This window comes from Tachyglossus aculeatus, chromosome 22 (assembly GCF_015852505.1).
Source record: "Tachyglossus aculeatus isolate mTacAcu1 chromosome 22, mTacAcu1.pri, whole genome shotgun sequence".
NCBI lineage: Eukaryota > Metazoa > Chordata > Mammalia > Monotremata > Tachyglossidae > Tachyglossus > Tachyglossus aculeatus.
The window spans coordinates 10,381,477-10,395,358 of record NC_052087.1 but is presented as its reverse complement, the minus strand read 5'-3'; the positions used below and the strand labels follow the sequence as shown (position 1 = coordinate 10,395,358).

General features: G+C 48.2%; 1 protein-coding gene across 3 annotated transcripts in view; it reads left to right on the top strand.

Annotated features, from left to right (window-relative positions):
• ARNTL (aryl hydrocarbon receptor nuclear translocator like) overlaps window positions 1-13,882 on the top strand; it is an 80,287-nt gene that overhangs the window by 39,266 nt on the left and 27,139 nt on the right. For all 3 annotated transcript variants that reach the window (XM_038764147.1, XM_038764146.1, XM_038764145.1), the window contains exons 2-3: window positions 9,795-9,934; window positions 13,176-13,329. In XM_038764147.1, coding sequence (XP_038620075.1) covers window positions 13,190-13,329 — 140 coding nt within the window. In that variant the 5' untranslated portion in view covers window positions 9,795-9,934; window positions 13,176-13,189. The remainder of the gene's footprint in view (window positions 1-9,794; window positions 9,935-13,175; window positions 13,330-13,882) is intronic.

Genomic DNA, 13,882 nt, shown 5'->3' with positions numbered 1-13,882 from the left:
AGCTCACCTTGTCTTCAGGTAATAATGATAATAATACTTGTTAAGTGCTTACTCTTTGCCAAGCACTTTTCTAAGCTCTGGGGTCGATCCGAGTTAATCAGGTTAGACAGTCCCTGTCCCACATGGGGCTTCCACTCTTAATCCCCGTTTTCCAGATGAGGTAACTGGAGCCCAGAGAAATGAAGTGACCTGCCCCAGCTCACACAGCAGACGTGGCGAAGCCGGAATTAGAACCCAGGTCCTTCTGACCCCCAGGCCTGGGCTCTATCCACTAAGCCATGCTGCTGCCGCTGATGGTATTTAAGAGCGCTGTTCTAAGCGCTTAGATGTTTGAGTGCCCCGGGTTTTTGGTCAGTGCTTTGAGTGACCACCTCCGTGATTAGAAATCAGTGGTAAACTGGCCACCTCTTCAGTTTTCAGGGAATGTGTCCACCACTTCTGTTGTGTTGGACTCTCCCAAGTGCTGAGTACAGTGCTCGGCACGCAGGAAGCACTCAGTAAACACAATTGAATGAATTGATTGATTAATGTCCTTTTGCCCCCACTAGAGTGGAAGCTTGCAGTGGGCAGGGAACGTGCTCTGCACACAATAAGTCCTCAATAAATACCATTGATTGAGTAGAAGAGGTAGACATGATCCCCTCCCACGAAGAGCTTGCAAACCGGTAAGTCAGTGAATTGTATTTGTTGAGCACTTACTGTGTGCAGAGCACTGTACTAAGCACTTGGGAAAGCACAATAAAACAGGCACATTCCCTTCCCAAATCGAAATTATGGGCTAGACGGGGAGTCAGACATGAATATAAATAAATAAAATGACAGATATGTACATAAATGCTGTGGGGCTGGGAGGGGAGATGAATAAAGGGAGCAAGTCAGAGTGAGGCAGAAGGGAATGGGAGAAGAGGAAGGGAGGGCTTAGGGAAGGCCTCCTGGAGGAGATGTGCCTTCAATAAAGCCTTGAAGGTGGGGAGAGTAATTGTCCGTTGGCAATGAAGAGGGAGGGTGTTTCAGGCCAGAGGCAGGACGTGGGTGGCGAGATAGATAAGACTGAGGTACGGGAACAAAAGTTGGCATCGGAGGAGTGGGTTGGAGTAGGAGAGTAGCGAAGTGAGGTAGGTGGGGGCAAGGTGATTGAAACCAGATAGTTTACTGACTAAATACCAGGGATAGATTGACTCATCACCGGTTGCTCATCTCAGGAGAATCGATCATTCAGTCAGTGGTATTTATTGAGCACTGTACTAAGCGCTTGGGAGAGGCCAGCTACTTCGAGTGCCATAGAAGTAGCTGCCTTGCATCAGCAAACCGAGGTAGAGCGTTCAGAACAGTCTTCTAAGGTGTTGTCTTTCAGGGTCTGCGGTATTGGGGAAAGCTGCCTGGTAAAGTTACCCCTCGTGACATGTAGCTGATGGAAGGGTGTGGGGGATCATGTCAACCTGAAAATACAACCGCTCCAGGGTCTGGCACTGTAGTATTACTTCCGGAGCAAGCAGATGTGCTGCCCTTTGAAACATAAAATTAATGAGCGTGGGTAGAGAAAATTCTGTTGTATTGTGCTCTCCCAAGTGCTTAGTATAGTGCTCTGCACATAAGCATTTAGTACAGTGCTCTGCACACAGCAAGTGCTCAGTAAATACGATTGAATGAATAATAAGTGCCCAATAAATACCACTGATTGATTGACGAATGCCATTTTACTCTGTTTAGCCTCTGCCTCCGCTCGGAGAATCCAGTTGGGTAGAGCAACCTATCTGGGCAATCATTAGCATTTATTGAGCACCTACTCTGTGCGGAGTCGGTCAGTCATTCATATTTATTGAGCGCTTACAGTGTGCAGAGCTTGGAAGAGTACAGTACAGCCATAATCACATTCCCTCCCTTCAAATGAGCTTTGTACTCAGTGGTTGGTGGAGTTCAGAAGTTAGAAGACAAGATTCAAGCCCTCAAGAAATTTAATCGATTAATAGACTGTGAGGCCACTGTTGGGTAGGGACTGTCTCTATATGTTGCCAACTTGTACTTCCCAAGCACTTAGTACAGTGCTCTGCACACAGTAAGCACTCAATAAATACTATTGATTGATTGATTGAGCACTTACTGTGTGCAAGGCACTATACTAAGCACCTGAAAGAGCACAATATAACAGAGTTGGTAGACGTATTTCCTTCCCACAAGGAGCTTACAGTCTAGAGGGGGAGACTGACATTAACATAAATACAGTGCTCAATAAATACGATTGAATGAATGAATGAATGAATGAATGCATTATGGATATGTACATAAGTAATAATAGTAATGATGGTATTTGTTAGGCGCTTACTATGTGCCAAGCACTGTTCTAAGCGCTGGGATAGATACAAGGTTACCAGGTTGTCCCTCTTGGGGCTCACAGTCGTAATCCCCATTTTACAGGTGAGGTAATTGAGGCACAGAGAGTTGCCCATAGTCACGCAGCTGACAAGTGGCAGAGCCGGGATTAGATCTCACGACCTCTGACTCCCAAGCCTGATAAGTGCCGTGCGAGGGGTGAATAAAGGGTGCAAATCCAAGTGCAAGGAGGATGCAGGAGGAAGTGGGAAAAGAGGAAATGAGGGCTCCGTCAGGGAAGGCCTCTTGAGGAGATGTGCTTTTAATAAGGCTTCGAAGATGGTCAAGCGATCAGCTGTCAGATATGAAGGAGAGGGGTTGGGGGGCTTCCAGGCCAGAGGCAGGTCGTGGGTGAGGGGTCAGCGGCGAGATAAACGAGATCGAGATGCAGTGAGTAGGTAGGCATTAGAGGCCAGTCATTTGGTCAGTCGTTTATTGAGCACTGATTGTGTGCAGAGCATTGTACTAAGCACTGGAGAGTACAGTATCACAATATAACAGACACATTCCCTGTGTAAAGTGTGAGGATCGGGTGTAGGAGAACGGTGAGGTAAGGTAGGAGGGGGCAAGGTGGTGGAATGCTTCTCTAGAGTCGCTTACAATCTAGATGGGAAGACAGACACTACTGAACCTCAGCCCTGAGCCTTCAGGACCGAGAATGTGTGTGGAGGAATTGATTCTATTAGTGGTTTGCGCGGTGCTACTCGCCCTCCCTTTTCTCTGCTAATCACCACAGGGAGATTTAAATTTGGGTGGAGGAATTGATTTTAGTGCTCGTGGCTTATGTGGTAATGCTGAGCCTCCGTTCTCCCTATCAGTCACTGCAGAGAGATATAATCCCGTATGGAGAAATTGATTCTAGTGCTGGTGGTTTGTCCAAGGCCGTGAGCTTGCCTGGTTCCTGCCGATCCTGTTCCTCCTGGGACGTGTGCTATGCGCTGCCCCCTGAAACCCAAACGAGGTGCCCACGTGGTCCTCACCCACGGTAGCCGGCGACGGGCAGAATCGGGTCTAGGACCCAGGTCTCCTGATTCCCAGATCCGGGCTTTTTTGCCGAGGCTGGCCGCAGTGATGCCCTGTCACTCTTATCCTCCCAAAGTTGACCAACGCAGTGCTGACCAACTTCCCCCCACCCCGAGGCCACTGCTCAGTTCATCGAGGTGATTTAGACCAACTAATCTCATTAGGGAATCGAAAGTCATTGCCAGATATGAATTGTCCTTCACCGCACACACGTTGGATGAGTTCTCGTGACATCAGCCGTCCTCCTGTCATGTTTATTCGCTGTTCATTTCCTTGCTGTCGTCAAAGGCTAAGTGATGTATCGAAAGGATTGGAAGTTAAGCTAAAGGTAGAAAAAAACCGGACCCTCTAAGGCATCTGATGTCCTTTAAATCCCAAGGGAGTCTTCATTGGGATTTACAAAACACCAGCTAGGTTTGGAGTATTTTGGCATTTTGAAGATCTCCAGGAAATCCACTTCCCTACTTGAGTTGAAATCGTTAGACCAAGGTAGGATTTTTTTGCGTCTTTCGCAATTCCATTGGAATTTTTAGGCAGTCAGTTCAGCGCTCTTCTTCTGTTGGTAAATTTGAATTTCGAGAATTACCTGTGAGGGTATTTGTGATAGTGTTTGAAAAGTGGAAAATTCACCATGGTTTATTACTTAGGCTGGGGAAGACTTAGTGCAACGATGCTTAGTACAGTGCCTGGTGCATAGTAAGCACTTAACAAGAACCATAAAAAAAAAGACCATTTTGATTTCATTAGTGAAGCAGTGTGGCCTGGTGGGCAGAGCATGGGTTTGGGAATCAGAGGGCTTGGGGTTCTAATCCCAGCGCTGCCACAATGGTGTGAAAGTTGTCAGTGCTTGGAAGATCTTGATTTTTCATATATATTTAAGCAGAGTCAGTTGATCCCCTTTTGTTTGGGGGAACATTGGTAGTCTCCTGATCAGCTTTGTTGTGCAATTAAACCGATCACACGACAGCCGACCCTCTCAAAGCATTCCATTTTCAAGAGTTTCAGAGAAGCAACGTATGCCTGTGTAATGTAATGGCATTTATTAAGTGCTTACTCTGTGCAGAGCACTGTTCTAAGCGCTGGGGAGGTTACAAGGTGATCAGGTTTTCCCACCGGGGGCTCACCGTCTTAATCCCCATTTGACAGATGAGGTAACTGAGGCCCAGAGAAGCTAAGCGACTTGCCCAAAGTCACACAGCTGACAATAGGCAGAGCCGGGATTCGAACCCGTGACCTCTGACTCCAAAGCCCAGGCTCTTTCCACTGAGCCACGCTGCTTCTCTGTGCCTAGTGGATAGAGAGGGCCTGGGGGGGCGGGAAGACGCGGTCTCCCTGCCTTGTGACCTTAGGTAAGTCACTTCACTTCTCTGTAAAACGGGGATTATGACTGTGAGCCCCACGTGGGACAGGGACTATGTCCACCCCAGCGCTTCACACAGTATTTGGAGCATAGTAAGCGCTTAACAAATACCAAAAAAAGAGTTTCTTTTTCCTTGTAATCCATTTCTTCATTCATTCAATCATATTTATTGAGCGCTTACTGTGTGCAAAGCGTTGTACGCTTGGGAGAGTACAATAGAACAATAAACAGACATGTCCCCTGCCCACAGCGAGCTCACGGTCTGCAGAACTAAAATGCAGAGGAGAGATCCTGTTGCAGGAAGATGAAAGACGGGGTTGGAGGGGAGGTATTGTGGAAAGGCAGTCTGCTTTGGTTCTTTGCTTCAGGGAAGCTTAATCAGGAAATGGTCTAGATGGCAAACTTTCAAGTAGGTCCTTCAGAAGTATCTTGGCAACAGGCTGAGGGTCATAATTGGAAGGATTTGGCTTGGTTTGACCGTGGGTGTTTACAGTGCGTTCTAGACCACTGTTCCTTTTATTTATAGGCTATTTCGAGCAGAAATCAGCTGGAGGCTGAAAAGTCACTCAATCTTTTTATTTTTTTTCCCCCCTCTCCTCTTGCTGGATTCTTTTTTAAAAGCTCCCGAATGAGAGCAGAGTTATTAAAAGACAGTACAGAATGGATTGATGGCAGAGCTCGCCACCAGTAATCACGGGGTTGGCGAGGTCTATTCGAAAGCCAGTTTTTAGGGGCTTGGTAAATCAACTGCTCGGTCGCTCGCCGACTCGTTCCTTCATTCATCAGCCAGAGGCTGAGTCCCCCCGAAATCTGAGCTTCCTTTGTGTGGGTAGCGGGCTCAGGCGGGCCTGGTTCTTTGCCCAAATAAATAGGGTGGGCGCTCACCCATCTTGCTGTCCATCCCGTTATCCCCCGGGCCTGGAATGCCCTCCCTCTGCCCATCCGCCAAGCTTCCTCCCTTCAAGGCCCTACTGAGAGCTCACCTCCTCCAGGAGGCCTTCCCAGACTGAGCCCCTTCCTTCCTCTCCCCCTCGTCCCCCTCTCCATCCCCCTCATCTTACCTCCTTCCCTTCCCCACAGCACCTGTATATAAGTATATATGTTTGTACATATTTATTACTATATTTATTTTACTTGTACATATCTATTTATTATATTTTGTTGGTATGTTTGGTTTTGTTCTCTGTCTCCCCCTTTTAGACTGTGAGCCCACTGTTGGGTAGGGACTGTCTCTATATGTTGCCAACTTGTACTTCCCAAGCGCTTAGTACAGTGCTCTGCACACAGTAAATGCTCAATAAATACAATTGATTGATTGATTGATCTGCCGGACCCCGGGCCCTATCACCTGGGCAAGGGGAGAGACTTCTCCCTCCCCCTATTCCAGCGGGGTCACCGGGCACTGGTATTTATTTATATGAATGTCTGTCTCCCCCTGCTAGACTGTAAGCTCGTCGTGGACGGGGAATGTGTCTGTTACATTGTTGTATCGTACTCTCCCAAGTGCTCAGTACAGTGCTCTGCACACAGTAAGCGCTCAGCAAATACCATTGACTGATTGCTGGCTGATTGAACTCTGGGGGCCTGCTGTGGTGGGGCATAGGGGGAAGGGGGACAGTGTGAATCAGTGTGACCTAATTGTTAGAGCCGTGTCTGGGAGGCAGAAGGATCTGGGTTCTAATCCAGAGAAGCAGCACGGCTCAATGGAAAGAGCCCGGCTTGGGAGTCAGAGGTCATGAGTTCAAATCCCGGCTCCCCCATTTGTCAGCTGTGTGACTTTGGGCAAGTCACTTAACTTCTCTGTGGAAAGAGCCCGGGCTTTGGAGTCAGAGGTCATGGGTTCAAATACCGGCTCTGCCAACTGTCAGCTGTGTGACTTTGGGCAAGTCACTTAGCTGTGCCTCAGTTACCTCATCTGTAAAATGGGGATTAAAATGGGTAGGGACTGTCTCCATGTGTTGCCAACTTGTACTTCCCAAGCGCTTAGTACAGTGCTCTGCACACAGTAAGTGCTCAATAAATACGATTGATGGTGATGATGATGATGATTAAAACTGTGAGCTCCCCGTGGGACAACCTGATCAACCTTGTAACCTCCCCAGCACTTAGAACAGTGCTTTGCACTTAGTAAGTGCTTAACAAATGCCATCATCATTCTCTGTGCCTCAGTTCCCTCATCTGTAAAATGGGGATTAAGACTGTGAGCCCCACGTGGGACAACCTGATCACCTTGTATCCTCCCCAGCACTTAGAGCAGTGCTTTGCACATAGTAAACGCTTAACAAATGCCATCATTATTATTATTAACTCCAGCTCCCTAAGTGTCTCCTGTGTGACCCAGGGCAAGTCACTTCACTTCTCTGGGCCTCAGTTACCTCATCTATGAAATGGGGATTAAGATTGTGAACCCCATGTGGGACAGGGACTGTGTCCAACCTGATTTGCCTGTGTCCACCCCAGCGCTCAGAACAGTGTTTAGCATATAGTAAGCATTTAATAAATACCATTATTATTATTAGGAGAGTAAGCTCATTGCGGGAAAGGAATGTGTCTGCAAATTCTGTGATAATGTACTCTCCCAAGTGCCTAGTAAGTACTCAACACATAGTAAGCGCTCAGTAAATACTACTGATTGATGGGTAAGCAGGGCTGGGATCAGGGCCTGGCTAGGGGGGACTCTGGGGGGCCGGATGGGGCAAGGTACTGAGCAGAAAGAGCAGTGGGTCTCACGTACTTCATAATCACAGTAAGACCGTAAGCTCCTTGTGGGCAGGAAATGTGTCTACCAACTCTGCTGTGTCGTGCTCTCCCAAGCACTTAGTACAGTGCTCTGCATACGCTGAGTGCTTAATAAATACCATCGGCGATGATGGTGATGAGGGAAGAAGGCTTCGAACTTATCAGGGCAGGACGCAAGTTGGGATAGGCATTAAAAAGGTCTCGACGATGACTGAACTGGCCTCCTCGCTGACCTCCCGGCCTCCAGTCTGTCCCCTCTTCATTCTGCTGCCTGGATCATTTTCCTTAAAAAAAGAAAAATCATTCTACCCACCTCCCCCACGTCTTCAAGTGCTTCCAACGGTTGCCCGTCCACCTCCGCATCATGCGGAAGCTCCACACCGACGGATTCAAAACTCTCGATCGATCCATCAATGGTATTTGTTGAGCGCTCACTGTGTCCAGAGCACTGTACTGAACGCTTGAGAGAATACAGATCCGACAGATCAGACACTCTCCATATTTTAAGAGCCCTTACTGAGCTCATATCTCTTCCCGGGAGTTTTAGAAACTCATGCCCTCACCCTATTTCCCCTCCTGGCGGCCCCATCCCTGTAATCGGTACCACCTGGAAGCGCTTAGGAGCAGATCGGCCACCTGCCTGCTGTGTGACCTCGGTCGAGTCATTTAATTTCTCTGTGCCTCAGTTACCTCATCTGTAAAACGGGGACCGTGAACCCCACGTGGGCGGGGCTGTGTCCAACCTGATTAGCTTGTATGTACCCCAGCACTTGGAACAGTGCTTGACACATAATAAGTGCTTAACAAATACCATCATCGTCATTATTATTATTATTATTGCTCAACCCACCCCCAGTCCAATGACACTCAGATACATGGTTTTATACCCCGCTGCTACCGTTACCTGATATTTATTTTAATGACAGTCTCCCCCGCCAGATTGTGGTCCCCATTTTAGCAGAAATATGCAATCAATCAATCAATCAATCAATCGTATTTCTTGAGTGCTTACTGTGTGCAGAGCACTGTACTAAGCGCTTGGGAAGTACAAGTTGGCAACATATAGAGACAGTCCCTACCCAACAGTGGGCTCACAGTCTAAAAGGGGGAGACAGAGAACAAAACCAAACATACTAACAAAATAAAATAAATAGAATAGATATGTACAAGTAAAATACATAAATAAATAAATAAATAGAGTAATAAATATGTACAATATACGTACCTCCGGAGCAACGTGGCCTAATGGATAGCGCCTGGGAGTCAGAAGGCTCTGGGTTCTAATCCTGGCTCCGCCTCTTGTCCAGCGTGTGACCTGGGCAAGTCATTTCACGGCTCTGGGCCTCAAGTGACCTCAGCTGGAAAATGGGGATTGAGATTGTAAGTCTAATGTGGGACAGGAACTGTGTCCAACTTTGTATCTACCCCAGCGCTTAGTACAGTGCCTGGCACATGTTAAGCCCTTAACAAATACCATAAACAATTCACTGAAACTCTGGGCCTCTGATGCCTGTCTGGGAACAGCAGTAATAGTAATTTTTTTTTAAATGGTATTTATTAAGCGCTATGTGCAAAGCACTGTTCTAAGCGCTGTTCTAAGTAATTGTGAAAAGCAGCACAGCCTAGTAGGAAGATCATGGGCCTGGGAATCGGAGGACCTGGGTTCTAGTCCTGCCACTTGTCTGCTTTGTGACCTTGGGTCAGTCACTTCACTTCTCTCTGCGCCTCAGTGACCTCATCTGTAAAATGGGGATCGAGACTGTGAGCCCCACGTGGGACAGAGGCCAACCCGATTTGCTTGTAGCCACTCCAGTGTGTAGTACAGTACTTGGCACCCAGTAAGTACTTAACAAATACCAGCGTTATTATCATGCGAACCTTCTGACGTCTCGCAGTTCAGCCTGCAAGAATCAGAAACCTGCAAAATCCACCCCCGGCTGTGGAAGAGTTTATTCCAAGATGCTTTTTTCCCGGGCATCCCAATCCCTGGCTTCTTCCCGCTCCCCAGGGGCTAGAGGCCCTTGCCGACACAGCGATCCTCCGTAGCCGTGGCCTTCGGTCAGACGGCTGGGCTTCTGAGACAAACCCCGGCTTCCCTCTGCCAGGGACGTCCTCCCACCAGTGAGATCATGTTTAGGGACCACCCAGAAATCCCGCTCTGAAACGGGGAGATGAAATTAGCTTCTGCCTCTCTCTGCTCCGCGCCCAGATATAAATGGACAACCGTGAGCTGCCAGTGGTTTGAACTCTTTTCTTTTCCTTTTTTTCCCCTTCTTCTTGTTCCCGTTTCCCCCCCTTCCAGGTGGACAGTGACCGGCGGGAGACGGCAGGGCATGATACAGGTTGGGAAGTGAACCGCCACTCCTGGCTTGGCTCTGGGGAGAAATCTGAGCCCCTCTCGTCTTTGATCGGATTTCCGTGTGCCTGCGTATCCGCCTTCGGGTAAGACCTATTTTAGGCCTTGTGGCGTTTGGTGTCATGGGTGGGTTGTTGGTGTCACTCATTTATTCATTCATTCAGTTCACTCGATTGTATTTATTGAGCGCTTACTGTGTGCAGAACACCGTGCTAAGCTCTTGGGGGAGTACAACAGAACGATAAATGGACACAGTCCCTTCCCGCAATGAGCTGACAGTCTACAGGGGGAAACAGACATGACTATAAATAAAGTACAGGTCTGTACATCAGTGCTGTGGGGCTGGGAGGAGGCGTGAATAAAGGGAGCAAGTCAGGGCGACGCGGAAGGGAGTGGGAGAAGAGGAAAGGGGGGCTCAGTCAGGGAGGGCCTCTTGGAGGAGGTGTGTGGCAGAAATGGGGAAGCGGCGGCCGCCCTCCTCGGCTCCGTCTCCAGGGTTTCACAAAATCTAGAAAGATTTTGCTCACGGGATCTGCGGTCCCTTAGGCGGTAGTCCATTTGCCCTGTCCCTAACCCGTTTTAACATCCATCCGTCTCTCCTGTAGACTACCAGCTCGTTAAGGACAGGGATCGCATCTATCAACTCTGTTGTATTGCAGCTTAGTACAGTGTTGTGAACACAGTAAGCGCTCACTAAATACCACCGATCGATTGATTGACAGAGTGACTTCAATGGGGCCTCCTAAACGTTGCCCACTATTTCGTGGACTACAGCTATGCACACACTTCCGATCCCAAGATAGAAAACTCCCTTCAAACCGTCCTTCAAGTTAACCTTCTCCTCTCTTCACCCTGCCTCTTCTCTCTCCCCCATCCCTCTTTTAAGCCGGTTAGAGACCCTGAGTTTTTGCATACAAAGGTGTGACACTAGAGGAACCAAATATGTAATAATGGTGTCTGTGAAATGCTTACTATGCGTCAAGCACCGTTCTAAGTGCTGGGGTAGATGTGAGCTAATCAGGTTGGACAGTCCCTCTCCCACTCACTGTTTTCATCCCCGTTTAATAGACAAAGCAACTGAGGCCCAGAGAAGTGAAGCGACTCGCCCGGCAGACAAGTGGCGGAGCCTGGGATTAGAACCCAGGCCCACTGATTCCCAGGCCTGTGCTTTTTCCACTAGGGCACGCTGTTTCTTTAAAAATAATAATATTTTAAAAAGTACAGTGCCAGCACGTTAATACGCTGCTCTGTACACAGAAAACGCTAAATAATAACTGTGGTGTTCATTAAGTGCATACTGTCTGCCAAGCACTGGACTAAACACTGAGGCAGATTCCACATGGGGCTCATAGGAGGGAGAAAAGCTTGGAAACCCCATTTTGCAGATGAGGGAACTGAGGCACAGAGAAGTGAAGTCACTCGGCAGGTATGTGGCAGAGCCGGGATTAGAACCCAGGTCCTCTGAGACTCCCAGTCGCGTGCTCTTTCCGCTAGGCTACACCGCTTCCCTTTGGGATGTTTTTTGGGGGTTTTTTTGGGGGTTGCTGCTGTCTGCAGGAGAGGTTGACATCCCTAGACTTCATCTCCAGCTCTGTGACGTCTGTGTGGGAGGGCCCGGGGAACTGGGGGAGGAGTGTAGGTTGGCAGTGTATTTATTGAGCTGATTTTGGGACTGGGGCTTCTGGGGGATACCAGGGTAGGGGGATACTCTGGTCTCCAGTTGGGGTGGCTGGTTAGAGAGAGACAGGGTGGCCACTGTGGACTTAGCAGGCCGGTTGGCCATTCTGCTACTGGCCAGTGGCGGGGGGCTGAAGCGAGCGGGACACAGAGGAAGACAGTTAGTCGTTCAATCATTCAGTTGTATTTTTTGAGCGCTTACTGCGTGTGGAGCACTATACTAAGCCCGTGGGAGAGTACAATAGAACAATAAAACGGGACACTTTCCGTGCCCACAACAAGCTTGCAGTAGGTCTCTGTTCATTCATTCGTTCAATCATATTTATTGAGCCCTTACTGTGTGCAGAGCACTGTACTAAGCACTTGTGAGAGTATAGTATAACAATAAATAGACACATTCCCTCCCCAAGGTCACTAGATCGTAAGCTCGTTATGGGCAGGGAACTTAACAGTATCGCTGTCTCCCAAGAGCTTATTTTACTTGTACATATCTATGCTATTTATTTTATTTTGTTAGTATGTTTGGTTTTGTTCCCTGTCTCCCCCTTTTAGACTGTGAGCCCACTGTCGGGTAGGGACTGTCTCTATATGTTGCCAACTTGTACTTCCCAAGCGCTTAGTACAGTGCTCTGCACACAGTAAGCGCTCAATAAATGCGATTGATTGATTGATTGATACAGTGCCCTGCACACTGTAATTATGCAATAAATACTATTGATAGATTGACTGAGGCAAAATTCATTCATTCATTCAATCGTATTTATTGAGTGCTTACTGTGTGCAGATCACTGTACTAAGCGCTTGGGAAGTACAAGTTGGCAACATATTGGGACGGTCCCTACCCAACAGTGGGCTCACAGTCTAGAAGGGGGAGACAGAGAACAAAACAAAACAGCTCAGACAGCTATTTTTATAATTAACAGCAACTCTCGAAAGCTTGGAAATCGGTGGATAAAGCACTGGGGATTTTTCCATGGACTTCGCTTCTCAATCAATCAATCAATCGTATTTATTGAGCACTTACTGTGTGCAGAGCACTGTACTAAGCGCTTGGGAAGTACAAGTTGGCAACATATAGAGACAGTCCCTACCCAACAGTGGGCTCACAGTCTAGAAGGGGGAGACAGAGAACAAAACCAAACACATTAACAAAATAAAATAAATAGAATAGATATGTACAAGTAAAATAAATAGAGTAATAAATATGTACAAATATATATACATATATACAGGTGCTGTGGGGAAGGGAAGCAGGTAAGAGGGGGACGAAGGGGAGAGGAAGGAGGGGGCTCAGTCTGGGAAGGCCTCCTGGAGGAGGTGAGCTCTCAGTAGGGCCTTGAAGTTATTTTATTTTGTTAGTATGTTTGGTTTTGTCTCCCCCTTTTAGACTGTGAGCCCACAGTTGGGTAGGGACTGTCTCTATATGTTGCCAATTTGTACTTCCCAAGCGCTTAGTACAGTGCTCTGCACACAGTAAGCGCTCAATAAATACGATTGATGATGATGATGATGAAGGGAGGCCTAGAATGATCTGAATGAGCAGAGTGGTCAGTTGTCACTAGACTCCTCTGTGTATATAGACGCTCTCTGGCAGTTCTCCTTAAGACGGGAACGTTTTGGCCGATCAATCCCCCCTCCTCTTCTTGGCAGTTTCGGACGATCCAATGGCCGACCAGAGGATGGACATTTCGTCTACAATAAGCGACTTCATGTCCCCCGGGCCCACCGACCTCATCTCCAGCTCCCTCAGCGCGACAGGGATGGACTGCAGTCGGAAACGGAAAGGCAGCTCGACGGACTATCAGTAAGCGTTGGCGGATCTGGCCTTTCTGTGGCCTCTCAACTCCCGGCCTGGCAGTAATAATAATAATAATAATTACGGTATCTGTTAAGTACGTACTATGGGCCAGGACTGTTTTAAACACTGGGCTGGATACAAGCAAATTGGATTGGACACAGACCCTGGAATGATAATAATAGTAATAGTTGTGGTATTTGTCAAGCGCGTACTGTGAGCACCGGGCTGTGGCTACAAGCAAATCGGGTTGGACACAGTCCCTGTCCCAGGTGGGGCTCACAGTCTCATCATTGACAGATGAAGTCAGTGAGGCACAGAGTAGAGACGTGACTTTCCCGAGGGCATGCAGTGGCAGAGCTGGGATTCGAACTCAGGACTCAGGCCCGAGCTCTATCCGCCATGCCAGGGGAGTCCATAGGCCCTCCCTCGCCTTACCATCTGGCCTGAAGTGACCCCGTGGGTGGTTCCCAGGGCCCCGCTTTCTCTCGCTCGTTGAATATCGGCTGCTTCTCCTCTTCCGAAAGGATTGAGGGAGCGAGGGAGAGAAGCAGCGTGGCCC